Source organism: Tursiops truncatus, chromosome 7, assembly GCF_011762595.2.
Source record: "Tursiops truncatus isolate mTurTru1 chromosome 7, mTurTru1.mat.Y, whole genome shotgun sequence".
In the NCBI taxonomy this organism is placed as follows: Eukaryota; Metazoa; Chordata; class Mammalia; order Artiodactyla; family Delphinidae; genus Tursiops; species Tursiops truncatus.
The window spans coordinates 33,777,853-33,792,273 of NC_047040.1; the positions used below are offsets into that span (position 1 = coordinate 33,777,853).

Sequence of the window (14,421 nt, forward strand, 5' to 3'; positions counted from 1 at the left end):
TAAAAGAAGAGAACCAACATTTACACGCAGCCCCAGAATCTAACACAGCACATGGTAAGAATTCAATGAAAGTTGTGAAACTGATCCTCTGTTTTGTTTCAACTGCTTTGTACACAATGTCTAAAAATAACCCTGTAATGGAATTGTTATTGTTCCCATTGTATGGATGAAAAGATCGGTAAGGTAAGAACATTGTCAGAAGTTGCAAACAGCGTGGTCTGGATTAAAGCTGCTCTCTGTCTGAAGGGCACTACATCAGGGGCAAATGGGGCCTCCAGTTATTACCTCTCCCCTTCTCCGTGCTCAGACACCAAGATGACTCATTATGATGCCAAACACACACACACAAGCAAGAAAGCAAGAGGCTGTCTACTTGTGGAGAGGGGAAAAGAAGAGAGAAGAGCAGTCCCCTTTGCCACCATCCACATTTCATCCCTGAAATTGGAAAGGGGAGGGGGAGGAACATGGACAGGCCCTTGGGTCCCTGTGGTCTTGCTGGGTGACAAGCCCACTGTCTGTCAGCTCAGGCTGCCATAGCAAGATCACACAGACTGGGTGACTTTAACCACAGACATTTATTTCTCACAGTTCTGGGGACTCTAAGTCCAAGATCAATGTTCTGACAGGGTTGGTTTCTGAGGAGACTTTTCTTCCTGGCTCGCAGATGGCTGCCTTCTCTCTGTGTGCTCACATGGCCTTCCCTCCGTGAATGCGGGGTGGGAGAAGTGTGTGGGGAGAGAGGGAGAAGAGAGAGAAAGAGAGAGAGATAGAGATTAGTGTGGTTTCTTTTCCTCTTCTTATAAGGCCACCAGTCCTTTTGGATTAGGGCCCCAACTTTATGACCTCATTTAATCTTAATTATCTCCTTAAAGACCCCGTCTCCAAATACAGTCATCTGGGGGCTAGGATTTCAACATATGTATGCATTTGTGGAGGATACAAATCAGTCCATAACACTCACCCTAGCCCATAGTGTGGAATTGTTCATTTTTTATAAAAGATTTATTTATTTTAGGCTGCGTTGGGTCTTAGTTGTGGCGCGTGGGATCTTTGTTGAAGCATGCGGGATCTTTCGCTGCAGCGCGCGGAATTCTCTCTAGCTATGGCGCGCGGGCTCCAGAGCACGTGGGCTCTGTAGTTTGCGACACATGGGTTCTCTAGTTGAGTTGCCCAAACTCAGTAGATGTGGCATGCAGGCTTTGTTGCCCCGCAGCATGTGGGATCTTAGGTCCCCCACCAAGGATTGAACCCGCATCCCCTGCATTGTAAGGCAGATTCTTTACCACTGGACCACCGGGGAAGTCCCTGGAATTGTTAATTTTGAGAGCGCAAAATCCGTGGCTCTTTTAGACCCCAGAGTTACATATTAGAAAAACCGGGACTACGTGTGCTGTTATTAGAGAGTCTCTCCTGGCCTCTGTAAAACAGGAATGACAATTCTAGTTTTTGTTTGCCTTTAAATCAAAACCTTCTAGTTATGTGCTAGGAACTAATGAATTCACCGTTATAAATTACTGATCTGGAAAATAATCTCTAAATGAATATAAGGAATTGAATGACAGTGTTAAAAATCTCAGCTATGTTACTTGTTCATCTGTGCTCCCATCTCTATAAAACAGTATTATTTCATAAAATTGTTCATATTGCATATTTTACTTAAAAACAATCAATGATATGATCTTTAAGGAAGTGATAAATTTATTATATTACTTTATAATATTATAGCTTATTATACAAACTATAATTTGCACTTTTACAACATATAAGACATTTATTAAAATAGTATTTATTGATCACCTGGGAATTGTGGGTATTGTGCTAGGCTCAAGATATACAGTGCCGAAAGAAAAAAAAAATTTTTTTAAGAACATATGTTCAAATCAACTATTCTGATATTAAAAGGGAAATTCAGTTTAATAGATAATTAGTCATGTGCCTACTATGTGGAAGACACTAAGCTCTATAAAATACGTAAAAATTAGTTAAGATGATTTCCACTTTTCAAGGAGCTGTCTAGGAGGGCTAATAAGGCAAACACCCAAATGATTATATTACGAGGCAGAGTAGATGTGCAATAGCAGAGAATTCAAGGTAGTAGGAAGAAAATGCTGTGCAGTTCATGGCAAGGATATTCATTTTGATCAGTGTTGAGATGGACCTTGAAGTATTACAGGCTAAGGGAACAGCCTAAGCAAAGGCACAGAGGAAGAATCAATGGAGTCTGCTCTAACAGGAGTGTAAGATACAGGAAAGAGACAGCAGTTTTCAAAGCTGGGTTTGGGTCACACTGTAAAGAGCTTTGAGTATTAGGATGAACAGTTTTAAAAGTTATATTCTTTTATTCTCATACATACATCCCAGCTAAAGGTAAAAATAATTAACATTATTGAGCACTTACCATGTGCCTGAGCTTTTCCTGCATTATCTCAATCCTATCCTATGTGGTAGGTATTATTACTACCCTCATTTATAAACAGAAGATGAGGCTTAGAGGTAAACTAATTTGTCCAGTATTCAAAAGCCTGTGCTTTTAGAATTTTAACCATTCGATGTCCTGTGGCCTCCCATAGCCTACATTTTCATTTAGTACAGTAGAGCCCTTTTTATCTCTCCGAGTGAGCGATAGTTGTAAGAATAACATGATTATAGGGTGGTCTGAGTTTCATTGCCATAAGCCTATACATAGGGAATTTCATTTGTGATACTAACATTTTAACTTCAAGTTTTCCCTTTCTATGCTCTTTTATAGAAGATGACATGAAGATTGACGAGAAATGTGTGGAAGCAGGTAGCATTTCCTCTTGATACATTTACCACCAGGAGAAATATGAAGCAGCTCAGCTATAGATTTCCTGAAGCAGTCAGTTCAAGGGGCCACAAGCCTATTTTCTGGAAGAAATGTGTAAAATAAATCCCCCACCGCAGCCTTTTTCTGTGGTTCTGACACATGGAAGGGAAGCACAGCTGCAGGAATGTCTCCATGCTTCAGACCAACCTTTTAGAAAGTGTTCTAGAAAGCAGTATTCTGGAAATGATCACAGGAACACACAGTAACACTCAGGTGTTACATTGTGAAATACTATAAAATATTGAGATATCAGATTTTTATTTTTAAATTTTTATTTATTTATTTTTTATTATTATTATTTTGCGGTACGCGGGCCTCTCACTGCTGTGGCCTCTCCCGTTGCGGAGCACAGGCTCCGGACGCGCAGGCTCAGCGGTCATGGCTCACGGGCCCAGCCGCTCCGCGTCATGTGGGATCCTCCCGGACTGGGGCACGAACCTGTGTCCCCTGCATTGGCAGGCGGACTCTCAACCACTGCGCCACCAGGGAAGCCCGAGATATCAGATTTTTAAAAAGCAAAATATCTATTTTGTTATTGTTTGATACCATTTTCTGGTAGATTCTAGTATAGATCAATAGTCATGTGTTCCAAATTTCTGAGAAATACTTCACATTTCTGTTCTTAGATTTTTTTTTGGAAATTGGGAGAAGATTTTTCAAATTTAGTGGCAGAACTAAGATTGGTTCAAGAATCACTAGGATTTTGTTGGAAGACTAGTTGAAGAGTCTTTAGTCTGATAGGTGACTTTGTCTTGGCTTTATGGGTTAATCTAGTTTTTAGACATTAAATAATGATATGAAATGTTTAAGTACTGGGTATTTCAAAGATTTACATGTATTTCCCAGAACAACTACAGAATAACGCTGACATTATATTTATTTCACCAAGTACACATCCTGGGTTTTTTGTTTTTAACTTGCAGTACTATTCATTTCCCTTCTGTAATTTTAATTAAAATTTTTTATTAGGTAACACATTCACATATTTAAAATTCAAAAACTACAAAAGTATATTCAGCAAAATTCCCTCTCTTCCTGTTCCCCTACTCAGTTTTCTTTCTTGAGGCAGTAAATGCTCTCAGTTTCTTGGGCATCCCTCCAGACATATTCTGTGCAACGATGTATATTTTTTTCTCCTCTCCCACACCCTCATTCTCACTTCTTTTTAAAACACAAGTGCATGTACTCTTTGATGGTATGCTATATACACTGTTCCGTTCCTGGCTTTTTTACTTAATAATACACATCCTGGAGATGATTCCATCGTAGTACATAAAGAGCCTCCTCATATATTTTAAACGGTTTATTGGTTAAATAAGTTATTGTGCAGTTATATAATCACTTATTGGTAGACATTTGAATTATGTCCAATCTTTTCTATTATAAACAATGCTAAATATATCGTTTCACAAATGTGTGTATACCTTAGATGCAGCATTGCCTGATGTAAGGATGTGTGTGTTGGTAACATTGCTATATATTTCTAATTGCTCTCCATATAAATTCTAGTTTTTTTATGCTTAATGTCTCTCTAAAACACTAACGAGAATCGTTTTAACTGATGAGGGACTTGGTTTATCTCAGGTATTTCTCAGTCACCTAAACAACCCTAACCCAACCAGGCCATTCATATGCTCCTTCTTCTAGCCACACTCCCCTTGCTTATGGACCCCCCAAAGCTTCAAGCAAACCTCTAGCAGCAAAGCTGTATAGAATCCAACCATCTATTGGTGTTTACCGTGACATTCCACCTTTTCCTTCCCTCTGAGCTTCTTTTTAATTTAATTTTATTTATTCTTTTCTATTTTATGATTTTATTTATTTATTTTAAGCTCCTGCTGTACCCCTTCTTGTCATCACAGCCCCACTGCTTATACATACTCATTTAAGGCTTTATATGCCACAGACACACCACTGAGTTGGCCTTGATTTAGGAAAAACATTTTAAAAGTGGTGTGTGTGCAGAATCGTAGGGTCAGGGAATTAGACTGTTGAACTATAGACTCAGTATGGATAGTAATGTAACTATACTTTTGGTTTTTTGCCTCCGTGGAAAACCATAGATGAAGAAACATTTGAATCTGGTAAATAAAACATGAATATTTTATACTGATTTTTAAATGTATATTCCAAATGTTGGTATAACTTAAACACTTTTAATGACACAATAATTGCTTAAAGACATCAACAGTATAGTCATGAGATATTGTAAACTTCACCATACGCAGTGCTTCTCATTAGGGACATTTTGGAACCCTATGGGGGCATTTTTGGGTTGTCACGTTGATTGGGGACACTACTGGCCTTTAGCTGGTGCGAGTCAGGGATGCTAGATGACCTGCTGTGTGTGAGACCATCCTGCATGATGTCCTGAATGTCCTGCTAGACAAAACTCATTAGGAATCTGAGTAAGTAGTTCTTTAGTACACAACAGTGATGTAAGTTTTCACAAGATGTAACATGAAAAGCTCATTGGTTTAGAAGACAGTCATTATGGAGAGAGACATTTAAATAGAATAAAGACATTGCCTTGAAATTACTGAATAATTTATTCCACACATTCTAATCCATACTGATATTAAATCAACTGGAAAGTGAGGTATCTATACCAAACCAATTATTTTCTTTTTCTTTAATATGTTTTTGCCATTATTGATGACACATGGTATAATCAAGTGTCTGTTCCTCAACGTAATGTTGACGTTATTAGTAACAAAGTAAGTCCCATGGAGTATTTTGAAAAACTGGCAGCCTTTTGGAGCATGTTAACATTACTAACTTGCTTCCAAGTGTATGATGTTTCCTCATTTTCTCCATTTCATCAGTGCTTTGGCATATTACACCTACCTCAGTTAAGGCAATTTCCCTCTTTCCCATATATACCAATAAATCTGGTCTGTTATCAGAACACTCTTTGTTCTAGTCTCCACTCGTTACTTTGCTCTTCTATTTTTCTATACTTCATATAAGGACTATTTTCTGATCTTCTCACTTCCTTTAAATCCATGCTTCTTCAGTATAAGTAGGTATAAGCATCTAATAGTTTACGTCTTCTAGAGAAGCCATGCCCAAAGATTTATATTTTGAAATATATACTTTTTGAAACACGTCCTTTTAAAACATAAATTACTTCCTTTTAATTTTCCTTTACATTACAGTTAGAGCATTACGTTGCTGTTTTAAAATGATGTGTTAGAATATATCTATGAATTTCATTTTTTAAGCTTAGAGAGATTGTTATAAATATTAGTTATAATGGAAGATAGCATTGGGACATCCCTAGCAGTCCAGTGGTTAAGACTTCGCCTTCCAGTGCAGGGGGTGTGGGTTCAATTTCTGGTCGGGGAGCTAAGATCCCACATGCCTCACGGCCAAAAAATCAAAAACATGAAACAGAAGCAATATTGTAACAAATTCAATAAAGAGTTTAACAATGGTCCACATAAAAAAAATCTTTAAAAAAATGTATTGAGACACATGGAGTTGGGAACTACTCACCTAAATTATTTATGTACCATTTATGTTGCTTCTAAATTTCCTATTTTCAATTAGATAGTTGGCTTGTTAGGAGTAACCTTCCCCCCCCCCCCCCCCCCACTGCTGCCCAGCTTGTGGGATCTAAGTTTCTTAGTCCCCGGACCAGGGACTGAACCAGAGCCACGGCAGTGAAAGCGTCAAGCCCTAACCACTGGACTGCCAAGGAATTTCCTGTTAGGGGTAATTTAATGATCTACACTTGGTTCAGTGTTTGGGATTGGTTTAATTTTTAATTCCTCTGGACTATAGTCATCCTTCTTTGCTCTGTTCAACGCATCATTTTGTTGGGAGGCACTCTACCTGCCAAAGTTGTGGTTGAGGCTTAGACGTATTGTGATGTCTGTGAAAGGAGAGACGATGTTGCAGTGGTCAATGCCATGGACTGGAGCTGGATTCTCCAAGCATGAATCCTGGTCCAACTAGCCAGGGGTCATCTGTCACGTAACCTCTCTGCCCTTCAGGTGCCCACGTCTAAAGTGGGAAAAATAATTTATATAAGTAAAGTGCTTAGAATGTAAGTGCATGAGTGTTAGCCAGCATTTTAATGAAGAAGTAATAGGGGCAATCAGCAGCTAGTTCTCTAATAACAGCACTGCAGAGGAAAGTGTGCAGCTGCCCTTAGTTACTGCAAAGTACTCCTTCTGGACTCCTCTTTGTTGAAAGAGTGAGAACTCTCAAGTACATTATTCTGAATCCAGCTCACTTGGGAGCTCAGTTAAGGAACAACTGGCACCCAGCTGGCATTTTTTCTAAATAAATAACGACAGTCATTCATGATGCTTAATTCTGTTACTTAGAGCATTTAATGGGCAGTTAAGTTTCTTCAGTTTTGGTTCCAACTCTTCTCTGAATGATGTATCATGTGACCTTTTTGGATCTTTCTGGATGGTACAGTCTAATTAGGAATGCCACTTTAAAAAACAGATAAAAACATACACCCCCCCCCAACAAAAACCAAACAAAAACAGGGGTGATGGATGTTTCGAGATATCTAGAAAACAAAGAAAACAGTACACTCTGTGTTCAGTTGCACCTGTCTTCAAGGGACCAGCTGGAGATGGAAATGTGTGACTGGACCCGGACAGGTAAGGAATGAGGACACTCGTTGCAGAGCTTCCCCAGTGGCCCTTCCACCACTTCCTTGCCTTCACAGGGTTGCAGCTAGATGGCCTCTGGGAGAGAAGGGAAGAAGAGGCTCAAATCGGTTGCCTTGAAAATTTCTCTTTCAAGCCCCATTCTTTGCCAGCCAAGTAGAGAGGAGTCTGCATGGATAGAAAGCCTTCAAGGAGAGTCTAGATAAGCAACTTGCAGGAAAAGTTACTGTCTGCTGGGCAGCAGAGGCAGGTCCAACGAGTTTCTGAGTTTCCAGTTGTGTGTTGTTCATTTGCCTTGGCAGGCCTTGCCCAGGTTACAACTTTTTCTAAGGGTGACATGAATGCCTCACTTGTGTCATTTGTCTTCATTGTTATTTTTCTTTATTTTGCCAACTTGATCTTCTCAAAGGCTTAACTTTTTCATGTCTGTTTCTTCACTTATCCAAATCTCCAGAGGAACTTTCAGAAGGTGACTACTCATTTTTATGTCCTTGATAAGCCAAATAGAGCTCTGTTTGAGATCTTTCAGTGCCTCAACATGAATACTTGACTGGATATATTTTAAGATAAGATATGATATTTTAAGGGTGAAATCAGTGATGAGATATACAATGTCATAGAGAATATTTTTAAATGAACAATGAAAGTAATTAAACTTTATCACTGTATCCCTAAGTAAACATTTCCTTTTAAACTTATTTCCAATTTTCAGTTAGAAAAATATGCTTACTTACCAGAAGATGGAATTGATATTGGTGTGTTTTCTTTATATTTTAAAATGGGTGTTTAAACACAAAGCTTAAGGAAGAAAGGTATATGTCCGTTCATTCTATGAACAAATGCTCTTTCTATATTATTTCGATGATCAGAACAGAGTTGTGTAAGTGAAAAAGAATACATGTTAGTAAAAAGTAATTTGAAAATGATATTTTTATAATATTTTTTCCCAGAGTTTTGGACAATTTTTCTGAGACCCCAGTGGAAGCAGAGACAGAAGTTTAAACAAGCTCTAGATGTTACTGCTGGGCACAGTTTTCCTAACTCTTGTCTCTCAGAGTCCTGGACAGTCAGAAACAATTTGCAGCCATAAAGCAAATACTAATTTCATACAGAATGAACCACCTCATAAGGGAAAAGAATAAAAACCCATTTCTAACAAAGAGATTAATTATAGGACCTACAGAACACCATATCTATGAGTAAAAGCCAAGACCAGTTTATATGTTTCCTTTTTTGAAAATCTGTTTTCTTTGGGTACATTTAAAAATGCATACCCAAATTTATGTTTTTACTATGACTCAATATCTTTCTTATAACTTTAAAGAAGACTATGATAGTTTTTTGTTCCAACCATACTAGACAGAATACATTCAGTGTATTGCTAAATTTCTGGATAGTGTCTCTATATAGTTTGGTGCCTGTGATAGGATGGAAAGTGCTTAGGACATTTTTTAATAAGGCACTCAAGGATAAAGTCAGCTGTGCTGCCATCTACTGAAATAGTGTCTCTTGAAGATTTGAAGATAATTTCATGCATCCATTCTAAGTAACGTTCTCGTTCTCCTCTGCCATATTCTGTTCCTGCCATTTGCTGTGTTACAGACAAGGAGGAATTCGTTGGCTATGGCCAGAAGTTCTATATTGGTAGGTAATGATTAATAAAAGGTGGGTCTTTGTCACTTGCTAAGTTATATTCATATGAATATAACTTATTATATGAATTATGAATGAGCCCGACTCTTCTGAAAGCTTCTTTTGCTGACGGATGTTCCCAAACTTGTTCCTTGTTCTGGTTTCTCTCTATCCCTATTTAAAAAAATAATCAGTATTCTGATGTGTTGATCATTTATTGTAATTCATCTGGTTTATACTGGATATCTCCTAATTATTCATCAAACACAAGTCTTTTGTTTTCTTCCAGTCTGTTCCATAATGTATTCACCTTACTCTAAAGAGACCAATTCTCTGACCACTACACTTATTTTTTATGTTCATGTTTCCATGAGCTGAGCAGAGCTTTCTGAAAGACCAGGCACCTTCACCATTCATTTAAAACCATGCTGGGCTTCCTCCTTATGTGAGACAGTGGGAAAATAGCAGGGCTGCAGGGTCTGTAAAGCAGAATGTTGGTCCCCAGGTCTGGATGCACATTGGAATCACTGGGGAGCTTTAAAAAAAATGGGGCCATTTTTCTGCATCCCTTCCAGAATAATTCAGCCCAAAAGCCATTAGGCAGGTTGAGTAGGGTAGGCATCTACACAAATGTGGAGAAGAAGCAGTCTAGAGTGGGGCATCAGAGCTTGAGCAGCGTGGGGAAGGCATCACTGCAGGGGTGATGGCAGCCTGGAGCAGGTCGTTGGAGCCAAAGTGAGTGGGGCAGCTGCCACCACTTGGGTCCTGACACCTCACAGCCTCTATAACTATGCCCCCCTTACCTAGTTTGGGCTTGGCACTTCCTGCCAGGCTGCTGGATACTATGCGTCCCCCATCCTGCCCAGGTGCTGTTAATTGATACAATAAGTAAATGTACTGAGGCGAATAAGAGTTAGATTTCCCACTCTTAGAGAAAGGAGTTACCCATACGGAATGGAGGAAGGCTAGAATGAAAACTGTAGTGTCGAATTGGCATTGTAGGCATTGGTGTGAACTCATGGTGTTCAACACATATAGATACAAGCAATGTAAATGTGTGCGTATTTATATATTCACATATAGTCCCTAGCTCCATCTTCTGACACGACCTGGGAATGGCTCTGAAATACCAGAAAGCCCTGTGATTCAGTAGGCAGATTATGTGGGATTCTAGGAGTTTGGAAATCACTACTAAGATGTCCAACTCTGCTACTGAGCACACAGTGGTGGGCAACCACCTAACCTGCCTGTGTCTAAGTGTATCCACCTGAAACATAAATCAAATCATGGCACACCCAACCCTCCACCGTCCAGCGACTTCCCATCCCACTTTGACCACAATCCAACACTTGACCAAGTCTCTGTGTGGCCTCCTGGCTTCCTTGCCAACCCCATTTCCTACCACTCTCCCTACTGCTCACTGCCCCTCAGTACACAGGCCTCCTTATCTTCCTCAAGCACTCCAAGCAAGATCTTTTCTCTGCACCTTTGCAACGCTGTTTCCTCAGCCTGGACTGCTCTTCCCCACAGACCTGGCTCCGTTACATCATTCAGAGCCCTGCTCAATGTTGACTTTTCAGAGACGCTTAAATGAACCTCCAACCTGAAAAAGCATCCCGGTCACTATCCACTTACCCTTCTTCTAAGCACTTATTTTTGTTGCAGTTTATTTTTCTCTCTCCTCCTGCATAAAATGTAAATTCCATGAGGAAATGGGCTTGGTTTAGTTGACCACTGTATCCCCAATACCCGGCACATAGCAGGCGCTGGACGCAACTTAGAGGTCACGTGGGGGTATTTTGCTGTTTTCCTTTGTATTGCTTCCTATCTTCTACCTTCAGACAGATGTGTGTTAATTAACTCTTCCGGATCACAATCACCGCATGCTCCTTCCGGTGTGAGACAGGAAGCGACCTCTCCTGCCCTGGGTCTCACGTCCTGTGCGTTTCTTCCCTCGCAGCCGGTTTCCGTCGCAGCATGCGTCTCTGCCGCCGCTGGTCCCACCTCAGCCAGCTGCGAGCCAAGGTATGCGGCGCCGGCACCTGCTCCGGCGCAGCGGGCGCCCCGTACGAGGAGGTGGTGCGGTACCAGCGACGCCCTGCAGACAAGCACCGCCTCATCGTGCTTGTGGGTATGTCCCCGAAGGCAGTGTCTCCTCATCCATGGCGAGGCTCTCCTGGATTCAGTAGTCTTGCATTGGGAGTAGTGGTAAAAGTAAGAGTCTTTATGGACCTGCATATGAACACCTTAAAAAAAAATAAAGCCTGGGCTTCCCTGGTGGCGCAGTGGTTGAGAGTCCTCCTGCCGATGCGGGGGACGGGGCTTCATGCCCCGGTCCGGGAGGATCCCGCATGCCGCGGAGCGGCTGGGCCCGTGAGCCATGGCCGCTGAGCCTGCGCGTGTGGAACCTGTGCTCCGCAACGGGAGAGGCCACAACAGTGAGAGGCCCGCGTACTGCAAAAAAAATTAAATAAATAAATAAATAAAGCTTGTTTTTTATGTGTGTTTATAAATAAAACGTTATGGATCATGCTTTAATTGTCTACAATTGAATGCAGTATGCCATGGTGTATATGAACCTGTGTAATAAGAAGATGTAGTATGATTAGGTTATAAGCGAGATTTTTTTTTAGTATCTGGTTTAGAGTTTGTTCTATAAGCATAGATGAATGTTTACCCCCAGACTGGATCATTAGTCTATATTAGAAATAAAAATGCTTAAGATTCATTCCCTTAAGAAATTTGTAACCATCTCCTTTAGAAGTGCCTAAAAGTCTTCTGGACTGTATCTTTGGTGCTGAAGAACAGGGCAGATAGTGCTGGGATGATCTACTTTTTCAAAAAATTTACTTTATGTATTTTTGGCTGTGTTGGGTCTTCGCTGCTGCACTCTTTCTCTAGTTGCAGCGAGCTGGAGCTACGCTTCCCTACGGTGCACGGGCTTCTCATTGCAGTGGCTTCTCTTGTTGCGGAGCATGGGTTCTAGGTGCGTGGGCTTCAGTAGCTGTGGCACGTGGGCTCAGTAGTTGTGGCTTCCGGGCTCTAGAGCAGAGGCTCAGTAGTTGTGACGCATGGGCTTAGTTGCTCTACAGCATGTGGGAGCTCCCTGGACCAAGGCTTGAACCTGTGTCCCCTGCATTGGCAGGCGGATTCTTAACCACTGCGCCACCAGGGAAGCCCTGAGATGATCTACTTTGTGACCAAGATCTCTGCAAAGCTGGTTACTGCAGCAGTAGGAACTTACCTCTTACTGCCATCTTCTCTGTGTATTCCAGTTGTGATCAAGGCAGGCCCCTTTGGAGCAGAACAACATACCTTACAGCCAGGACCAGCTACAGAATTTTTAGGATGCTGGGCAAAATAAAAATGCAAAAGCCCCTTATTAAAAAATGATTAAGAATTTCAGTGTGGGAGCAGAAGAGCATTAAGCCAAGCGCAGTAGCCTAAGCATGGGCTTGTGGACCACACAGTTCTCTGCTCATGAAGCCAGCCCTTTCTCCAGTTGCACATGGGGGTGCTGACTCCACCATCTGTCAGGAGATGTGTCCCTGAATTCTGTAATTGTGGAAGCTGGTTATGATGTGATAGGAACTTCATGGGAAGAGAAAAGGCAGCTTGTCTCAGATGATTTGACTCGAGGCCAGAGAATTCTGAATATCCAACATTAGACGAAGTTTGCTGGGGTGACAGGTTTCTGCAATTCCCTACCTCATTTCTGAATGTTGGAGAAGTGTGGGTTACTCCATGGGTCACCAAGAAAATTCCCAAGAGTTTTCTGGGAAGAGTTTATGTCAATTCATGAGAATGGAAACTATGTTATTTCCCCAATACCATGTGCTCTCAAGTGTCTTCAACAGGAAGACTGAAGTGATGATTTCATCATGTAACTCTACTTATCCACCTCTAATAATTTCCATATATGGTGTTTTGTGTTTAGGACCTTCTGGTGTTGGAGTAAATGAACTGAGGAGACAACTCATTGAACTTGATCCGAACCGTTTTCAAAGTGCTGTGCCACGTACGTTTACTTTTTCTTTCATAGGGGTTCATGTTTTGGTAGAACTTTCTTTGCCTCTGCAGATGTACTCATCTCACTTAACTATGTTATACCATCTTTGTTGTAAGAATATAAGACACAAGAGATAGTCCTCAATATTTCTAACTATATTTATTTTAATAGAGGAAATTGATTTACTAGCGTGTAGCCTAGGTAGGCTTTTAAAAGGTGACTCTTCTTTTCATTTTTTAGCAATCATATAGATAACCTTTCAGGAAAACTAAATATTTAGCAGTAATGGATAACATTCATTCAGTACTTACTATCTTTCTGGCGGTATGCTTGGCTTTTTAAATGCTTTATCATATTTTAAATTTTAATACATGCACATATAATTTTATATAAACTATAAGTATTATACCATCCAAGCTGGAGGAGCGTGTGGGTGTGGGTGCTTCCCCTTCACCTCAAGGCAAGAGAGAAGAAGTTAGGAAAACCACTTAAAGAGCTTAATATGTGTTCCCTGCTGTTTGGGAGACACAGAAGACTGGTGTCAGAATTATATCTGAAAAATCTAAAGGATGAGAGCTTAGAGGAAGTGGCCAAAGGCTATATTTTGGGAGGTAGCTGCCCTTTTAGAGTCTGTCACAGCAAAAGAGTTGTGATTTTTCCCAAGGACCAGATCTGGGTGGATGACGTGGAAGAAAGTCAGCCTGGGGTTGTCTTGGTTCTTGCCCAAGAGGAAGCCTCTGTAAAAGGAGGCCAAAACTGAACCCCCAGATACCCGAGGGTGTGGAAGAAATCACAGATGGCTAGGTGGAATAGAGATGGATTTGGGATATGCAGCAGCGCTGGTGGTGGTGGTGGCCTCTGCAAAATAAGCCACTACATCCTCTAGGAGATAAAGAGCCAGATTTATACATCTGCCAGGTCTAAAAGGAGCCAAGAGCAACCAGCATCTGCATCAATTAAAGTAAGAATTTTCCTGTGCTGCTCGCCTCTCCTCTCTCTCTCTGCCCTCTAGCCTTGCAGAGTTATAAAATTGGGGGAGGAGAAGTAGAAATGCAATGAAAGGGAAGAGAAGAACTGAATCAAACTCACTTTCCTGACTTCTGACTTCTCTGATGGCAGGCTTCCCTGGGTGAGGCCAGTCTGAGCCCGTTGTGGGGAGAAGAAGCCTAAAATATAAATGAAGTTCATAATTTCGATTATTACATGGGAACGGAATTTTAATTATTAAATTGAGGCTGAGTTTTTGGCATGAATGGTAATGAACTTTTTTTTAAAACCAAAGAGCCATCAGGAGAGTCAGG

General features: G+C 40.9%; 1 protein-coding gene across 2 annotated transcripts in view; it reads left to right on the plus strand.

The window, feature by feature from the left end:
• MPP4 (MAGUK p55 scaffold protein 4) overlaps positions 1 to 14,421 on the plus strand; it is a 38,543-nt gene that overhangs the window by 18,064 nt on the left and 6,058 nt on the right. The window contains exons 12-17 of one of the 2 annotated variants that reach the window (XM_004326725.3): positions 2,750 to 2,788; positions 4,912 to 4,932; positions 7,934 to 7,948; positions 9,082 to 9,123; positions 11,072 to 11,242; positions 13,049 to 13,129. In XM_004326725.3, the coding sequence (XP_004326773.1) occupies positions 2,750 to 2,788; positions 4,912 to 4,932; positions 7,934 to 7,948; positions 9,082 to 9,123; positions 11,072 to 11,242; positions 13,049 to 13,129 (369 nt within the window). The remainder of the gene's footprint in view (positions 1 to 2,749; positions 2,789 to 4,911; positions 4,933 to 7,933; positions 7,949 to 9,081; positions 9,124 to 11,071; positions 11,243 to 13,048; positions 13,130 to 14,421) is intronic. The other variant, XM_073807396.1, reaches the window with a different exon arrangement.